Below are 17958 nucleotides of genomic sequence, written 5' to 3'. Positions count from 1 at the left end.
GTTAATATTTTTTTTTATCCTACAACAGAATATATTAGAGACCAAAAAACAAATTTAGCTTATTAGCTAAATTTAGAGTTGCTATAGTTTAGCAATTGCGTTAGCATTATTCTAAAATATGAGAGAGAGAGAGAGAGAGAGAGAGAGAGAGAGAGAGAGAGAGAGAGAGTGTTTTCGCATAGCAACAATAAAATGGCGATAATATCCAAATCAGACAGCGGGAAGGGGTAGGTCTGGGAGCCCCAATTTGTTTTTGAAGGAAAATAACATTATTAATGAAAATTCTTGTTTGTTAATATATTTTTTTTTTATCAACATATAAGCTCAGATTTTATTATTTATTTATTTATTGTTTTTTTTATCCCCCGACTTCGCCCCTAGATCCCTGTTTGGCTTAATTAAAAAAAATAAAAAAATAAGAGTTGAAATCAACAATTAATTTTAAACACTTTCATTAGGACTGGTCTTGTGATTGTCGGGGCCCTAGGCAAAACCTAAAAATTGGGACCCGCTCCCGAAATCAACGTAAATGCAATGAATAAAGGATATATGTATATATTTGGGTAATTGGACTAAGGCTAAGGGCATTGAATTGTATTTGGGCTTAAAGTTGTGGGCTGCATTTCTACATCACTGGGTTTGATTCAAGTTTAACTATAAAAGAGAGGGGGAAAAAAAAGTGGAAATTACACCCTTACAGGTGTTTAAAGATCAGATTTAAAAAATGAGGTATAAGTTTACTTTATTCAAAAATCAGGTTTTTAATATATAATATTAATCAATTTCCATCCAATTTGCAATTTAAAACCCTAATTATTTTCTCTCTCTTCATCCCATCTTCTCCTCTAAACAGATAGCCGCCCCTCTCTCTCTGCATCAACTCTTCACCGGCAGCAAACTCCGGCGTTGGATGTGGTGGATTGAATCGCCGGTGACTACAATCAGAGCTCCACAGATCTGTCCGATCAATGGCCGCTGTGTGCGATCGTCGCACTCTGTTCGTTATAGATCATGGTGTTCACATGTGGTTTTTTTTTTTTGCCATTGGTGGTGTCTTGTGGTGGTCGTGCAGTGATTTGGCGAGGTGGCGGTATTTTTGGTGGTGTCTACATCCTCTGCCGCGACTTTGGGATTTTATTGGGTGGAGATTGTAGCTATGTTGTGGTAGTGATGGAGGGTTGGTGGCATTGCTGAATCGTTGGTGGTGCATGTGATGGTGAGAAGGTGACGGCGTTGGCGGCTATGGTGCTACAGTGATGGTTAGTCGGTGCAGTGTTTCGTTGGTGCCGGTACCATCGCGGTGATTGTGATGTAGGGGTGTTTTTTAGTGATGGGTGTTGGCTTGTTTCAGGTAATGGTGTTGTTATGGGAGGTGGTGACGATGTTACTGTTGGTGTCGTAGTGGTGGTGGCGGCGGTGGAGGTGGGCGATGTCGCTGGTGGTAGTGGTGGTTGATGTTGTGCGATGGAATGTGACTTGCTATTTGGTGTATGTGACCAAGGATTCAACTGTGACTTAAAAATTTGATAATATGTGACCTAAAAATAATTTGAAAATCTGTGATCGACAAATAAATCGTGACCTTAATTTGTGATCGATGAATAATTCGTGATCAATTAATTTGACAATGTTTGATTTTGTGACCGAGGATTTAACTGTGACCTAAAAATTTAATAATATGTGACTGAAAAATAATTTTGGCCATATAATTTGAAAATCTATGGCCTGCAAATAAATTGTGACCTTAATTTGTGATTGATGAAATAATTCGTGATCAATTAATTTGATAATATGTGACTTTGTGACCTAAAAGTGCCATCTGTCACCATGAATTTTACATACGTGACTTTGTGACCTAAAAGTGCCATCTGTCACCATGAATTTTACATACGTGACCATAATATATTAAATTAATAAAATATTATTAATTAACTAATAAAAACCTGATTATTGCACTTTTAAACTTGGGGCATGCAATTTGAATTGGTCATACTTAAAAGGCTGAATTGTGAATTTTTCCCAAAAAAAAAAAAATTCTGGGCCCAAAGTGAAGCCCCCCTAGATATTGGGCCTGAGGCATAGGCCTCATTTGCCTAGCCTCAGGACCGGGCTTGACTTTCATGGTACTCATAACTTTTATCAATTTTTTAACCATGAATCTTATTAAATTTATTAAAAATATGATTTTTAACAAACCAAATAAAGACTTAGTAACACATCACATCTTTACATTTCATTATTATTGGGAAAAACTTTTCTATCTTCTATTTTTTTCATTTTTTGACATATTTACATTTTTTTTTACAAGGTGTCCAATTATTGACTAATCCTTGGGTCTGTGATCCGGCCCCTCTTCACACATTCCAGTTAATCGCGGGATGTGCCTCCAACTAGCCAGGATCCGAGCCCTCCCCACCTGATCTGCCAAAGTGCCAAGCAAGCCAATCCAAGTTGCACCTTGCCTTTCAAGAATAATCCTTGCCTTCTAAGATTTCTCTTGCGTTCCAAGAATAAATCCTTGCCTTCCAAGAGCCCCATGAATCGAACTCACGACCTCTGATCTGCCAGGTTTGACAGAGCCGGTCCTTTGCCAGTGGAGAAGTGCCTCGGAGGGCGACATATTTACATTTAATTACACCTTTGATTATGCAAAAGCAGCAAAACATCATTTCCATTCATTTCTATTTAATTTCTTTGTCAGGTGAAGGGTGTTCTCCTTATTTTTCCTCTTCCTATCCCATTTGAAAAGCAAAAGTTAATATCAACATTCATTCATAAACCTGGGGTGATTCCTTCAAAATCCAAAAAGCATCCGTTTGATCGCATACACGACATACTGAAATAGAAAACCAAGTTGTTCAAATATTCACCAACCACAAATCACTAATGCTTTCATCATAACTAAATAAAAAATAAATTGATAAAACGCGATTGTACATTAAAAAGGACAGAACACAAAGGTTTATATCTTAACAAATTGGTAAGAGAATAATTGATTTGATCATGATATCACTGACAAAAGGTAAAGGTATGAATAATGCTAATTTGCGGGACGTGAGATGCGATTTCAATTTCTACCTAAAAATGGAGACGAAATTTGGGGATTTTGGCAATAATTGGGGGTGAATTAATGAGGCTTGTTTGATAAAGAGATATAAGCTAACTAAATTGATTATTATTTTTTGAAGTAACGTCTTTTTTTTTTTTTTTTCATAAATCATTTTTACTGTATATATAGTAGTATTTTTGAAATAAAAAATGATGATATGTAATTTTTGATTATTTATTTAAAAGTACGTAGTCCACTTAATTTCCACTAATTAAAGCCACAAGAAAGTCCAATATATCAATAAAATCTCATTCCCATCTCTTCCCCGCTATCCAAAAAAAAACCTATTTGGGCCATTCTTAATGCCGTCGCCACTTATCTGTGTGTGTATAAATTGTAATTTGCTTTATATTTAATTGTTTTTCTATTAAATTTGCCCAATGATGGAAAAAATTAATGCATTGATGCGGCACGGTGGTGTTTGATTCATCGTGGGCCTTTGCGCATCACCGGAATAATCAGCTGCCTCCACCACCACCACCACCTCCTCCTCCTCCTATACTTTTTACTATTGATAGATAGATAGATGCACACACATACACTTGGTCGCTTGATTGTGATGGTGGTGTGTAAGAGGCCTCTGATGGATCCGCATCGGATTAGCCGTCTGGGATTCTAGAAGCTATGAGATCTGAGGGAGGGCTCTAATTTTTTAATTAAGGAAATTTTTTTATTTACTTGTAATATTATTTTAACGAGAATGTGTGGTTAAATAGAAGAGCGAGAAAAATGTATTTTGAAAGAAACGAGAATCAAATGAGTATTTTTATTTCTCCTAAAATACTTGCTTTGAGTTATTTCTAGGAAAGTAACTTACAAGTATGAACGCTACAAACAATTCAATGATTTGTAGGGTGTGCTGGAATTTTTATTTTTTGTTATTCTTTTGTCCTTGTAAATGAAAATCCATCTACTGGGAAGGTGATTTTCTGCATTTACAATCCATTGGAAGTTGTTATTGGGAATTGTTCAAGCTATGTTTAAACATTTGAATATTACTTTCAATATATATGATAGGCTACTTAAATCTCTTTAGGCACTTTATTTGGTTCATTGCTGGCTGTATTGAAATATTAATGCTTTCGTAGCAAGTTGATCAATTGCCTTGAAACATTACATTGTAAATAACTGCCTTCTGCTGAGATTAATTAACTTGATACTAATCATGGGAGCTGGTAGCAATAAAGCCAAGTACATGATCTCCTAAGAGTAAATGACGTTGCTACTTTCTCAGTAATGGTAAGAATCAATTCCATGTTTTTACTAATGTATATTTGGATTTTAAGCAATAGTGAAAGATAGACATTATGTGCTAATTACCCTAAATATCAACATTGAAGTTTCAATAATCTATAGTCTAGGGACTATACGAGTCAAAGTAAACAACAGTATTTTAAGATTGTTCAAACGGTGGGGCTGGTGGTGTGCTAGTAGAGAATTGATGCAATGATTTTACTTACTAAAGAAAGACTAATGTCTAGGAAGGTTGTTTCTTTGCATTCCGATCCCCTATACTTAAATCTGAAGAGACAAACTGGAGTAAAAATAGAGACCAACAATGAAAATATCTATTGAAGATGTATCCTTTCTTCTTGTCCTAGCATCCTTACTGTCCACCCTGAAGATTTCCTCCGCAATTGATACCATCAATACAACTCAGATCCTCAGAGATGGCGAATCCCTGGTTTCATCAGGTGGAGTCTTTGCACTGGGATTTTTTAGACCAGTAAACTCCACTAATCGGTATGTGGGAATATGGTACAACAATATACCAGGTAAAAGTGTTGTTTGGGTAGCCAACAGAGAAATTCCGCTAACAAGTATATCAGGCATCCTGAAGATTATAGAGCCAGGCATCTTGGTTCTCCAGAATGACACTAACAACATCATTTGGTCTTCGAAAATGACAAGAGTTGCTCAATCTCCAATTGTGCAGTTGTTGGACTCCGGAAATCTAGTCCTCAGAGAAGCAAATGACGATGATCCAGAGAATTTTCTTCGGCAGAGTTTCGATTATTTAAGTGATACATTTCTACCAAGCATGAATTTTGGCTGGAACTATGCAACAGGTATCGAGAGCTACCTGTCATCGTGGAAGAGCAATGAGGACCCAGCTCCAGGAGATTTTACACTTCACTTAGATCCAACTGGATATCCACAATTATTGATAAAAAGAGGTAATTTTACTATATATAGAATGGGAAATTGGAACGGTGTGCGATTTAGTGGAGAAACAGATGTGAGAGGTAAAAGATCCTTGTATGGATTAGTAATAATGAACAAGAACAAGACATACTATAGGGAAGACATTGTTGACCGATCAGCTAAGTCGAGAATTACGTTTAGTCAGAATGGTGTTTGGCAACGCTGGAGCTGGATTGATGGAACCCAGGAATGGGTCATTTCCCAGGTTTTACCATCTGAAAACTGTGATATTTACAGCACCTGTGGTGCTTATAGTAGTTGCAATATAACAAAAACTCCTATATGTACATGTCTCAGTAATTTTGTGCCAAAAGACCTAGATGGTTGGAATAGAAATGATTGGTCAAATGGGTGTGTTCGAAAGACCCACTTGAATTGCAAGGGTGATGTATTTTTGAGGTATTCTAGAATTAAATTGCCAGACTCACGATATTCCTTGTTTAAGGAGAGCATGACACTTGAGGAATGTGAAGTGGAGTGTTTAAAGAATTGCTGTTGTATTGCATACACGCAATTAGCTATTAGCAGCGAGAGAGGTGGGTGCTTGTTTTGGTATGGTGACTTGAGAGACATCAGAGAAATACCTTTTGATGGACAAGATATTCACATTAGAATGGTTCCTTCCGAGTTGGGTAAGAATATTAACAAACTTGCTGTAGATTCAGAAGGAAAGAGAAGAAAACTATTGATATTGAGTTTGACATCATTGATGGGAGTTGTTCTGCTAGGCATGAGCTTGATGCTATACTTTTGGAAGAGGGAGAAGAATGTTCCAAAGGGGAGAACAGGAGGTAAGCAACTTCTTGTATTTCGTGCTGAAGGAAATTAACGAAAATAGCAACGACAACATAATAAACATCACGTACATGGATAATACCTACAAATAATTATGAGAAGCGCACACACAGCCCAATAGGTCATTAATTTTTCTTTTCAACTACTCAGCTATTATATCCTCATATTACTCATTTTTCAGGAAGTATTATCAAAGATTTTGAGCTGCCATTGTTCGATTTATCTACAATTTCAAAGGCCATCAATAACTTCTCAATCAACAACAAGCTTGGACAAGTGGATATGGGCTTGTTTATAAGGGAAAAATGTGCACAATCTATACTGGGACAGTTCCTTTACAAAATTAGAGCAGAGGATGAATAAATGCTAAAAATTGTAAAATCCTGATAACTTTAAATACTTGCATCACTTAAAAAAATCCTCGTGTTTTTCAACCATTGATCATTTTTTTTTCCTGAAATAATCCGTAACATTTTCCTTCATCATAATATTCAAATATTTGCTTCTCTTGCTATAAGAGATGTTCTCCTCAAATTCAATTCACACGATATCAATGTTATCCGAGTAGGCGTTTTATCAGAGAGTGAAAGATTAATATCAGCTTTGTACATACATCTGTACCAATGTTCAAGTCCTTCTCTTGTATAGCCTAAGAGACATGTTAAACTAGAGTAAAACATGAATTCAGCTGACAAAAATCCTGCGCTACGTAAAGTTTCATTGAAGTGAATACCTTTTCAAATGCACAATTTATGGTCTTAGGGAACACTGGAAGACGGACAAGACATTGCTGTGAAAAGGTTGTCAGAAACTTCCATGCAAGGACTTGATGAATTCAAGAATGAAGTGATATGTATTGCCAAACTTCAGCATTGAAATCTCGTGAAGCTTCTTGGATGCTGCATTCAAGGAGAGGAAAAGATGTTGGTTTATGAATACATGCCAAATAAAAGCCTGGACTTCATTCTATTTGGCGAGGATATCTTACAATAGTACAGTTACCTTCATATTTAAATTTTATTACCGATATATAATGCCAATAAAGATTTAACCAGTAGCTTGAATATGAAGAGATCTGAAGATCGATGCTTAAATTCTCTGATTTAATCGTATAAATACAGAAATTTTTTTACTCATCATGACCAGCATAGCTTCAGAATACATTTTTTATAAGATCAAACACTACGATAGTAATCAGATTTATTTATTTATTTATTTTGGCCAGATCAAACAAAATGTAGGTTACTAGATTGGCCCAAGCGCTTTCATATCATCAATGGCATTGCTAGGGGGCTACTATATCTCCACAAGATTCTCGGATGAGAATTATCCATAGAGACCTCAAAGCAAGCAACATATTGCTAGATACTGACATGAATCCAAGGATATCAGATTTTGGCTTGGCTAGAAGTTTTAGTGGGAATGAGACTGGAGCTGAGACTGGAGCTAAGACTGGTCGGGTTGTGGGAACACAGTAAGAATCAATCTCTATGCAACAATATATCTAATGCATTTCCATTACTTATGACATTATTTCTTGTTTACGTTTTCATGCAGCGGTTACATGTCGCCAGAATATGTAGTGGAAGGCATAGTCTCTTTAAAATCAGATGTATTTAGTTTCGGTGTTTTAGTGCTAGAAATTGTAAGTGGAAAGAAAAATTAGGGATTTTCTCATAGTGATCACCATCTCAACCTTCGTGGACATGTAAGTATTTTTGTCTTACATGTATTGATGTGTGTTGTAAGTGAAAAAAAATGTACAGCGCATGTAATTACTATCATTAATAGTTTTATAAATTAAGATCCTCTTAGCATAATCCAACTGATACAGGCTTGGATACTTTACAAAGAAGGAAGGTCTAAGGAACTAGTAGACGCTTGTCCAGCTGATTCACAATACTTGAACGAAGCGCTAAGATCAATTCATGTGGGTCTGCTATGCGTGCAAAAATGTCCAGGGGATAGGCCAAGCATGTCAACAGTTGTTTTTATGTTGGGGAATGAAGGTGTGTTGCCTGAAGCTAACCGGCCCGGTTTTTTCACAGAAAGAGAGGTGTTTCATGCTGATTCAACTAGAACAAATGCAGCCAAATCATCATGCGAAATGACCATTACTCTTCCAGAAGGCAGATGAGAATATTATTGTATACTTATATTACATTATTTATGCAATCCTCGTTTCTTGCATTTCACCTTTTTTTCCTTCGTACAATTTTCCGGCCTTCGCGAAGGTTGTGTCACACATCTGTATGCGTTGATTTCTTTGTCGTGGGACCAAGTGTCAATGTTTCAAATTCGACCATATGATAGTACAGATGACAGTTCTTTTATGACACAACTATTACATTCAGCTTTGGCTAAACCAATGCATTTGCATTGGTATACATAATTTTAATGTATTGTACTCTCCTTGTTTGTAGACTCTCTATTCAAGGAGAACTACAAGTCGTTAATATTTTTATACTTCAACCAATGCGGGATTTTTTTACCTTTTATCATTCCCAAGCAAGATGGTTGCTCACTTGAACAACTCCAATCTTGGAGTCCATTTGAATTTTATGGAGATTGAATTGCTCGTTTGAACTTAACGAACTCTGATATTGTATTAAGACTTAGAGTATCACCCGAGTAGCTCAGAATCTTATAAATTGGTTAGTGTTTTTATACTTAACTAACGTAATGTTTTATTTTAACATAATAATTATTTTAAAAAAAACATTTGTAGAGCGTTGCTGGATGTCCATAAATGAAATTAGTTTGCTTGCTCTATCCAACTCTGTTTCGTCACAAGCTAAAAGAAAAACGTAATCGGTCGCCAGAAGAACTAACATGACATTCTGCAGCTGTTTAAGTAGTTTTCGTAAATGCGAATTCGAAGACTTAAACAAGACAGACCTTGCAAATATAAGGTGAATTTAAAAAAAATAATAAAGAAAAGAAAAGAAAAAACAAATTCAAAACAACTGGAAACCTTAAAAACCCAATTTATAAATGAAATGAAAGAACTACTAAAGCCAAATTATGATAAAATATTTTGTAGACCTATATGCAACACACATACTTTAATTCAGCATGTATAAAATTAAACAGAAAAGATACAGGAAAATTGAAAATCACATTAGAGATTATTTACCTTATTCTGAGTGGAGAGGACAGAATTATTCCATGAAATGTGCGAGGATTTCGTCCTCATCATCAGAAGAATTAAAAAATACAGAAATTTGAATATCAAACAGATATATGGATGTTTATATATAGGCGGGTAGGCGTTGACGGGGAGAATGCCCACCGGCAATTCCAGGCGAGAGCAGCGAATCTGGTTGTTTACACAAACGAAAAATAAAAAAATAATATGTTTTAGAAAAAAATTTGCAGCTAGGCCCCAAACCTTCACAAAGAGTGTAAGTGGGTTCCAAACATTTATTTTTTTGCAGACGCAAGTCAGTATACTAGAGGAATTGCTCAAAGCCTACACGAACTTAGAACCACACGTTTCTTTGAATCATTGTAGCATACTTCCACATATCCGCTTAGTGGAAGGTCTAAGTAGAGAAAGTGGATGCTTGCTTTGCTTTGCTTTGCAGATTTGAATTTATATTAGGGTATCTCCAACCATTGCACCACTTTTTGGTGCAAAGTTGCTCCAATACAATACAATACAAAACTTTGCACCATTTTGGTGCAAAAATGGTGCAAAGTGTAAAATGTCTCTTTTGTCCTTATTTAACATTTTCCAAATAAATTTGTTAATGATATTTATGTCATTTATGCTACATATTTTTTAATACAATAAATTATTATTAATATTAATATTTTTTGTATTTAAAATAAATTTTAAATGTAAGACATAATAACTAATAAATTAATTAAAAGATGAAAACAATTTAAAATACCTCAAACACGATTATTTATTAAAATTAACACGAAATATATTAAATAGCGACATACATACGATAATCTAATTTTATTTTTAAAAAAAGGATACATAAAAAGTGCATAGTTCAATAATCTTGAAGATCACTTCATAGACAAATCAAGGATAAAGAAAATCGATCATTTTCAGGAATTCCTTGCTCGTCATAGACAAATCAAAGATAAAGAAACTCACATTGCACTTCGAAATGCATTAATCGATCATTTGTGGGATAAACATATGAATTCTGAGAATTAAATTACAAAAATTTAGTGACTTCGTAATATCGTCTATCCAAATTCGAAATGTATTGTACTATTTTCTGATGGCATGATTTCATATTTTTGTTGTTATAATATTTTTATTAATTGTTCTATGTTTTTTATATTTATTAATGAATTTAATCTTTTCCGATTTATTTAGTAATTTATGTATTTATGAAATAATTAAATAAATAATATTTCAAATAAATAAATTATAAAAAATAAAAAAAGGGAAGAAAATTGTTAAACACTGTTCATTTGGTGTAATGGTTGGAGATGAATTTTAGTTTGATGCAAGATTTTGTACAAATTTTAGTGCAAAACGGTGTAAAATTTGATGTAGGATTGGAGATGGGCTTAGAATGACTTCTACAGAGTTGGGTAAAAATTCAAAATAAATATTGAGAACTCATACTTCATAGGAGAGTCATTTCACGTTCTTAAACTTGCACGGATCCTCAAAACAATTACTAATGAATCTTTCTTTGAGAAATTATCTTTTCTTAAAATAAATGAATTCTTTACGCAACTCAGAAAGTGTTTATACTTGGTTATGAAAGTTTTTGTTTTTGGCATCATATGCTACAAGAAATAGTAATAATGTTCAAACATTAATTTTCGTGAAAAGTTCGAGCAGACACTTGACTATTGGGCCAGCTCTATATATATAAAAAAAAAATTAACAAAATAAATCTAAAAACAAGCAGAATATATCGTACTCATGAGCTGGCTTGCAAGCTCATGCCCATGAGCTCAAACGAGCCGGCTCGTGGCCCTCAAGAGCGGAGTTTGGGCTCGAGAAAAATAACGTAAGCTAAATGTAATTGAGGCCACTTAAATCACAACAATAATGTTGGAAGGGTCCATCCTTCGAACCGACTAAAATGGTATTTTCCTTCGTGGATTCTTGATACAAATTTGTTTATTATTAAAAGACCTCAAAGCAAGAAACATATTCCTAGATATTGTATGAGCTCAAGGATATTAGATTTTGGTATGGCTAGAAATTTTTGAGGAAATGAGACTTAGTCCCTATTTGGTTTAGATTAAAGTCCGATTTTTAGTAAATTTTGAAAAAAGTTAGTGAAATGTATAGTTCAAATGTCGTGAGTCCATAAATATTATAGTTAAAATTAATTATTGATCTTTAGTTAAATTTTAATCAAAGTTTTTAGAACATAATAAGAATCTCTATGCAACAATGTATTTAAAGCTTTACCATTGCTTGCAACATTATTTTATGCAACAGCTACATATCACCAGAGTATGAAGTGGACAACTTGCTGTCGATAAAATCAAATGTATTTAGCTTTGATGTCTGGGTACTAGAAATTGTGAGTGAAAAGACTAATTGGGAATTTTCTCACAGTGATCATCAACTTAACCTTCTTGGGAATGTAAGTGTTTTGTCTTAAGGGTATTAATATGTGAAATTAGAGCTATTAATATTCATAGAATTAAGGTCCGCTTAGGGATGTAGTGGCGAAAGAGATAAAATGATAAACGAACACGTTATTGAAGTTTTGTTGATTTCAAACAAATACCGTAACATGATCACTTTTCTAGTTTCTATTGATTCTTAAGAATAATAGAAATTCAAACATAACTCTTTGATTTGTACACGAATACAATGAATTTGTACTCATTGATTTTAAATATCAAATACTGAGAATTTAAACAATGAAAACCTCCAAAGTCTATTTTATTTCAAAATTTAAAATATTGAAAACTCCAAAACATATTTGATTTCAATTCAAAAACTACTTACTATCCTCATTTAAAGCAATAACTAAAAATTAGAGAACGACTAAAATCAAGATTGAGACAAAAACTAAAAAGAATGACTAAAATTAATGATGAAGAATCAATCTTCATCAAGATTAAGTCAATGTTTGGTGGGAATTAAAATCAAATTTTTAATAGATCTTAATAAAAGTCATTGAAATGTGTGTATGAGTTGTGAGTTCCATAAAATATGTAATTAAAATTAATTATTGACATCGTTTTAAAATAAAATCTTGATTTTAATTTTCATGAAACAGGAGCTAAATTTAGATAAAGATTGAAATTAAAGATAATGACTATAATTAATGACAACCACTCAATCTTCATTATTTTCCTAACGATTGATGTAGATTCATCCTCAAATCTTACACCGTATTCTCTATCCAATTCTTCGTGACAAGAACAATCTATTTGATAGCTCTTAGAAACGTTCATAATTAACTGCTTCGTTCAATTTCATTAAAAGTAACATATCTATCAGGACATCAATAGCAACTTCATGCTCAATCAACCATATTTCTATAAGATCATAATATAAAAACAAGTGTTCCAAGGTGAAAGACATAGTTGTCGCCTCTTCACAAAATTAGCATGAGAAATGCACACACATCCCAACAGGTCAATACTTTCTCTTTTCAACTACTCAGCTATTATATCCTCATATTACTCATGTTTCAGGAAGTATTAGCAAAGACTTTGAGCTGCCATTGTTTGATTTATCTACAATTTCAAAGGTCACCAATAACTTCTCAATCAACAAGAAGCTTGGACAAGGTGGATATGGGCTTGTTTATAAGGTAAAAATGTACTGGGACAGTTCCTTTAAAAAATTAGAGCAGAAGATGAAAAAATGCTAAAAGTTGTAAAATCCTGATAACTTTAAATACTTGCATCACTTAAAAAATCCTCATGTTTTTTGACCATTGATCATTTTTTTCCCTGAAATTATCCATAACATTTCCTTCAGCATAATATACAAATATTTGCTTCTCTTGCTATAAGATATGGTCTCCTCAAATTCAATTCACACAATATCAATGTTATCCGAATAGACATTTTATCAGAGAGTAAAAGATTAATTTCAACTTTGTACATACATTTGTACCAATGTTCGAATCCTTCTCTTGTATAGCCTAAGAGACATGCTAAACTAGAGTAAAAGATGAATTGAGCAGACTAAAATCCTGTGCTACGTAAAGTTTCATTGAAGTGAATACCTTTTCAAATGCACAAGTTATGGTCTTAGGGAACACTGGAAGACGGACAAGACACTGCTGTCAAAAGGTTGTCTGAAACTTCCCTGCAAGGACTTGATGAATTTAAGAATGAAGTGATGTGTATTGCCAAACTTCATCATCGAAATCTCGTGAAGCTTCTTGGATGCTGCATTCAAGGAGAGAAAAAGATGTTGGTTTATGAATACATGCCAAATAAAAGCTTGGACTTCATTCTATTTGGTGAGGATATCTGACAGTAGTACAGTTACCTTCATATTTATATTTTATTACTAGTATAGAATGCCATAATAAAGGTCTAACCAATAGCTTGAATATGTGGATATCTGAAGATCAACGCAAGTATGTAGTTAAGTTCTCTAATTTAATTGTATGGATATAGAAAAATTTTACTCATCATGACCAGCATAGCTTCAGAATACTGTTCTATTATAAGATCAAACACTGACAATAATTAGATTTTTTTTTTTTTTTAAATGTAGGTTACTAGATTGGCCCAAATGCTTTCATATCATCAATGGCACTGCTAGGGGGCTAATGTATCTCCATCAAGATTCTTGGATGAGAATTATCCATAGAGACCTCAAAGCAAGCAACATATTGTTAGATATTGACATTAATCCAAAGATATCAAATTTCGGTTTAGCTAGAAGTATGGGGAGGGGGGGGGGGGCTCCATCCAACAATATATCTTATGCATATCCATTACTTATGACATTATTTCTTGTTTACGATTTCATGAAACAGTTACACGTCGCCAGAATATGGAGTGGAAGGCATATACTCCATAAAATCAGATGTATTTAGTTTTGGTGTTTTAGTGCTAGAAATTGTGAGTGGAAAGAAAAATTGGGGATTTTCTCATAGTGATCACCATCTCAGCCTTCTTGAACATGGTAAGTATTTTTGTCTTACATGTATCGATGTGTGTTGCAAGTGAAAAAAAATGTACAATGCATGTAATTACTATCATTAATAGTTTTATAAATCAAGGTCCTCATAGCCTAATCCAATTGATACAGGCATGGATACTTTACAAAGAAGGACGACACTTGTCCAACTGATTCAGAATACTTGAACGAAGTGCTGAGATCAGTTCATGTGGGTCTGCTATGCGTGCAAAAATGTCAAGGATATAGGCCAAGCATGTCTACAGTTTTTTTTTTATGTTGGGGAATGAAGGTGTGTTGCCTGAAGCTAAACAACCTAGTTTTTTCACCGAAAGAGATGAATTCCCTGCTGAAAGTTCAACTAGAACAAATGCAGACAAATCATCATGCAAAATGACCATTACCCTTCCAGAAGGCAGATAAGAATAGTGTTGCATACTTATATTACATTATTTTTGCAATCCTCATTTCTGGTTAATTTCCTATTTATGCAAGGCCATAATGGCGCTAAACGAGAATGTGCAAAACTTGGGACACTTGATACTTGTGTGTATGATCTCACTGGTATCATCGTAAGGAATAATATATGTTCAAAACTTTCATGCTACCTAGGATTTCGATGATTACTTTGTGAGATTTATACTAAGATTGGATTTAAATAAAAAAGATATCCATACTTTATGCATAAGTACCATTAAACTAGAGTTTGTATTCATTTTATATTTGAACAAGTGGAGGATTGTTGGATATTCGTTCAAATTAACAATGGGAAATGATATTGAAAGTGATGGAAGTAGTTAATCATGAGAAAAATAAGCGAAAACAAAACATGAACAAAAAATGGTGAAGGCTGAAGAATGGCTTGGGTGGCCGCCCGGCCTTGTTTTGTAATTATAGTGGCCATTTCATTGAACTGGGTGGGTGGTCGATTTTGGCACTGAATATAAAAAAATTTGACTGTTGGCTGTTTGAATTCTAATGTTATTTCAAAGTGTTTCACACGCTTTTGGCTTAGTTTTTGCATCTTTTCATGTATGGTGATTGTAGCTCTATATATATGGATGGTTTTCATGTTGGAAAATATATCACGAAGATAAAATTGATTCCATTACATCCAAAATCTAAGTTCAAACCAAGTTTTTATATTTTTTGTTCTTTAGTTTCCTTTTCCAAGTCTTGTTTGCTTGATTCAAACTTGGATTAAGGTTTGTTTATTCTTATAAACTATTTTCCATAAAGCCTTCAAACACTTACCTCGGTGACGATAAATATCGTTTGAGGACATCGATTTGTAATCGTGTTCAAATCTTCCATTTTGGCAATTTTTTGCTGGTCTTATTTTCATTCTCCATCAACTTTGTTCAACATCTAAATTATTACTATAGTTGTGACATTATTTTCTAGTTAATGCTTTTATGCAATAGCTACACGACTCTAGTATGTAGTGGACAACTTGCTCCCAATAAAATCAGATGTATTTAGCTTTGATGCCGTGGTACTAGAAACTACAAGTGAGAAAAAAAATGGGATTTTTCTCATGGTGATTACCAACTCAACATTCTTGGACATTTAAGCCTTTTTGTGTTATGGGAATTAGTATGTGAAATTACTTCCATTAATATTTGTAGAAAATAAGGCCCGCTTATTGATGTACTATTGAAAGCAATAAAATGATAATCAAACATATTACAAAGTATTATTAATTTCAAAGGAATGCAGTAGCATGGGCACTTTCTAGTTTCTGTTGATTACTAAAAATACTAGAAATCTAAGCATAAAAAACTCTTTAATTTGCACAGAAATACAAAGAATTTGAACTTATTGTTTTTAAATAGCAAATACCGAAAATTTAAAAGATTGAAAAACTTTAAAGTCTATTATGTCAATTCAAAAGCTGCTCACTGCCATTAAGGCTTATGACTCTTATTTAAAGCAATAACTAAAAATTAGGTAAAGACTAAAATTTAGATTGAGAAAAAATTAAAAATAAAGAGTAAAATTAATAATGAGGAACCAATCTCTATCAAGACCAAATCTAGATAAAGATTCAAATTAAAGATAATGACTAAAATTAGTGATGAAGGCTCAATTTTCATTATTCTCCTCCGATTGACAAAGATTCATCCCCGAATCTCACACTTTGTTGTCCATACAATTCCTTGTGATAAGAACAATATATTTGATAGCTCTATTAAACGCTTATTATCCACTTCATTCAGTTTCATTAAAAGTTAAATATCTATATATAGCAACTACATACTCAATTGACTAAATTACTTCAATATCAAAATAGAAAAATAAGTGTTCCAAAACCAAAGACATAATTGTCGCCTCTTTCACAAAATTAGCCATGTCATACAGACACATCCTTGACCAAAAGCATGGAATCTTGGATCTATAGTTTTCATATTGAATTTTTCTTTCTTGAATTTCTTGGACAATTCTTCAAATATTCGACATGCGTCTTGTTACAAGTAATTGGAACATGATTAGATTTGCCATTATCCAAATTGAAAAATTCTTCATTCTCTTCATCAAAAATCAAAGGCCAATATTCCATGTCATTACCCAGATTCAGAAATTTTTTAGTTTCTTCATTGAAGATTTCGGAACCGTCAAAATTCAAATTAAAAAGTTCTTCCATCTTTGAATTTTCAAAGGAATAAAAGAGTTTCATACCAAAACATAACTTCTGCCATTGTATCATACGAACATCAACTCATCTCTATTAGGAACGAATCTTGCTCTAATACCGATTAATGTAGTGGTGGAAGTGCTAGAAATAAATAAAAGGACATGCTATATAAGTTCTGTTGATTCTAAATCAATATTGCAACACGATCACCTTCTAACTATTTTGATTCCTAAATTACCAGAAATCTAGGCTACTAGAGCTCCTATATTCATGCACGAATATAAAAAATTTGGACTCTTTGATTTTAAGTATGTTGGCTTACAACCCTTATTTTAAACAATAACTGAACGATAGATAAAGCTAGAATTAAAAGTAATGACTAAAAATAAAGATGAATACTCAATATTCGTAAAGACTAAAATTAAAAATAATGATCAAATTAATGATGAAGACTCATTTCAGTCTTCATCACCTAGCCTAATCCAATTTATACAGGCATGGATACTTCACAAGGAAGGTCACTAGAACTAGTTGATACTTTTCGTGCAGATTGACATTTCTGAGATCAATCAATGTGGGTCTGTTATGCATGCAAAAATATCCTTGAGATAGTCCAAGCATGTCTACAGCTGTTTTCATGTTGTAGAGTGAAAGCTAAATGGCCTGCTTTTTTCGCAGAAAGAGATTCATATCACGTTGAAAGTTTAGCTTGGACAAACATAGCCAAATCATTGAACGAATTAAGTGACTATTCCACAGCTAGATGCAAGATAGGGATTGGTATTTACGCTATCTTTGTTTCTTGCAATTCATGTGCTCTTTCACCCATAAAGTTTTCTGGTCTCTACAAAAGGTTTTATGTATCATAACATTTACACAAGTAGAATGTTGTATTAGCTATACAATGACATTTGTAAATGTTGCTTTTTGTTTTGTTAGTCACATTTCTGACTAGTCTGTCTTTTTTTACTAGTCCTGTAAGATTTTTTAACAAATATGATCATTTCGTTATGCAAAATCACTATATCGCAATTTTATTAAAATATACTCTAGGGAAATCTAAATAAAGTTGTCAAGGAAGACTAGAACGTCTAAATGGACCAGAAACTCTGGTCAACATTGATT

General features: G+C 33.5%; 2 protein-coding genes, 1 long non-coding RNA gene and 1 pseudogene across 5 annotated transcripts; 3 read left to right on the top strand and 1 right to left on the bottom strand.

Annotated features, from left to right (window-relative positions):
* The first annotated feature begins 3318 nt into the window (after positions 1–3318).
* On the top strand, positions 3319–13607 carry LOC111395726 (G-type lectin S-receptor-like serine/threonine-protein kinase At4g27290). 3 transcript variants are annotated; one of them, XM_023021862.1, is made up of 3 exons: positions 3319–6105; positions 12752–12870; positions 13320–13607. In XM_023021862.1, exons 1-3 carry the CDS (start codon positions 4668–4670, stop codon positions 13542–13544), a joined length of 1782 nt encoding a protein of 593 aa, XP_022877630.1. In that variant the 5' UTR covers positions 3319–4667; the 3' UTR covers positions 13545–13607. The 3 variants fall into 3 exon arrangements, with proteins under 3 accessions (XP_022877630.1, XP_022877632.1, XP_022877631.1); XM_023021864.1 differs by lacking the exons at positions 12752–12870; positions 13320–13607 and adding an exon at positions 6872–7245 and having other exon boundaries at positions 3320–6105; XM_023021863.1 differs by lacking the exons at positions 12752–12870; positions 13320–13607 and adding an exon at positions 6291–7245 and having other exon boundaries at positions 3321–6105.
* On the bottom strand, positions 6595–9479 carry LOC111395734. The gene is made up of 2 exons (XR_002702855.1): positions 9246–9479; positions 6595–7008 (listed from the first exon to the last, which is right to left on the bottom strand). It is a non-coding gene; the product is annotated as an uncharacterized LOC111395734 (long non-coding RNA).
* On the top strand, positions 6962–8442 carry LOC111395731 (annotated as a pseudogene).
* A 17-nt stretch (positions 13608–13624) lies between the features above and the next one.
* On the top strand, positions 13625–14621 carry LOC111395109 (G-type lectin S-receptor-like serine/threonine-protein kinase At4g27290). The gene is made up of 4 exons (XM_023021119.1): positions 13625–13650; positions 13791–13910; positions 14056–14204; positions 14491–14621. Exons 1-4 carry the CDS (start codon positions 13625–13627, stop codon positions 14619–14621), a joined length of 426 nt encoding a protein of 141 aa, XP_022876887.1.
* Positions 14622–17958: the final 3337 nt, after the last annotated feature.

The sequence above is a fragment of the Olea europaea genome, chromosome 6, assembly GCF_002742605.1.
Source record: "Olea europaea var. sylvestris chromosome 6, O_europaea_v1, whole genome shotgun sequence".
NCBI classification, from domain to species: Eukaryota; Viridiplantae; Streptophyta; class Magnoliopsida; order Lamiales; family Oleaceae; genus Olea; species Olea europaea.
The sequence above is the reverse complement of the archived record's forward strand: the minus strand, read 5'-3'. Positions and strand labels throughout refer to the sequence as shown.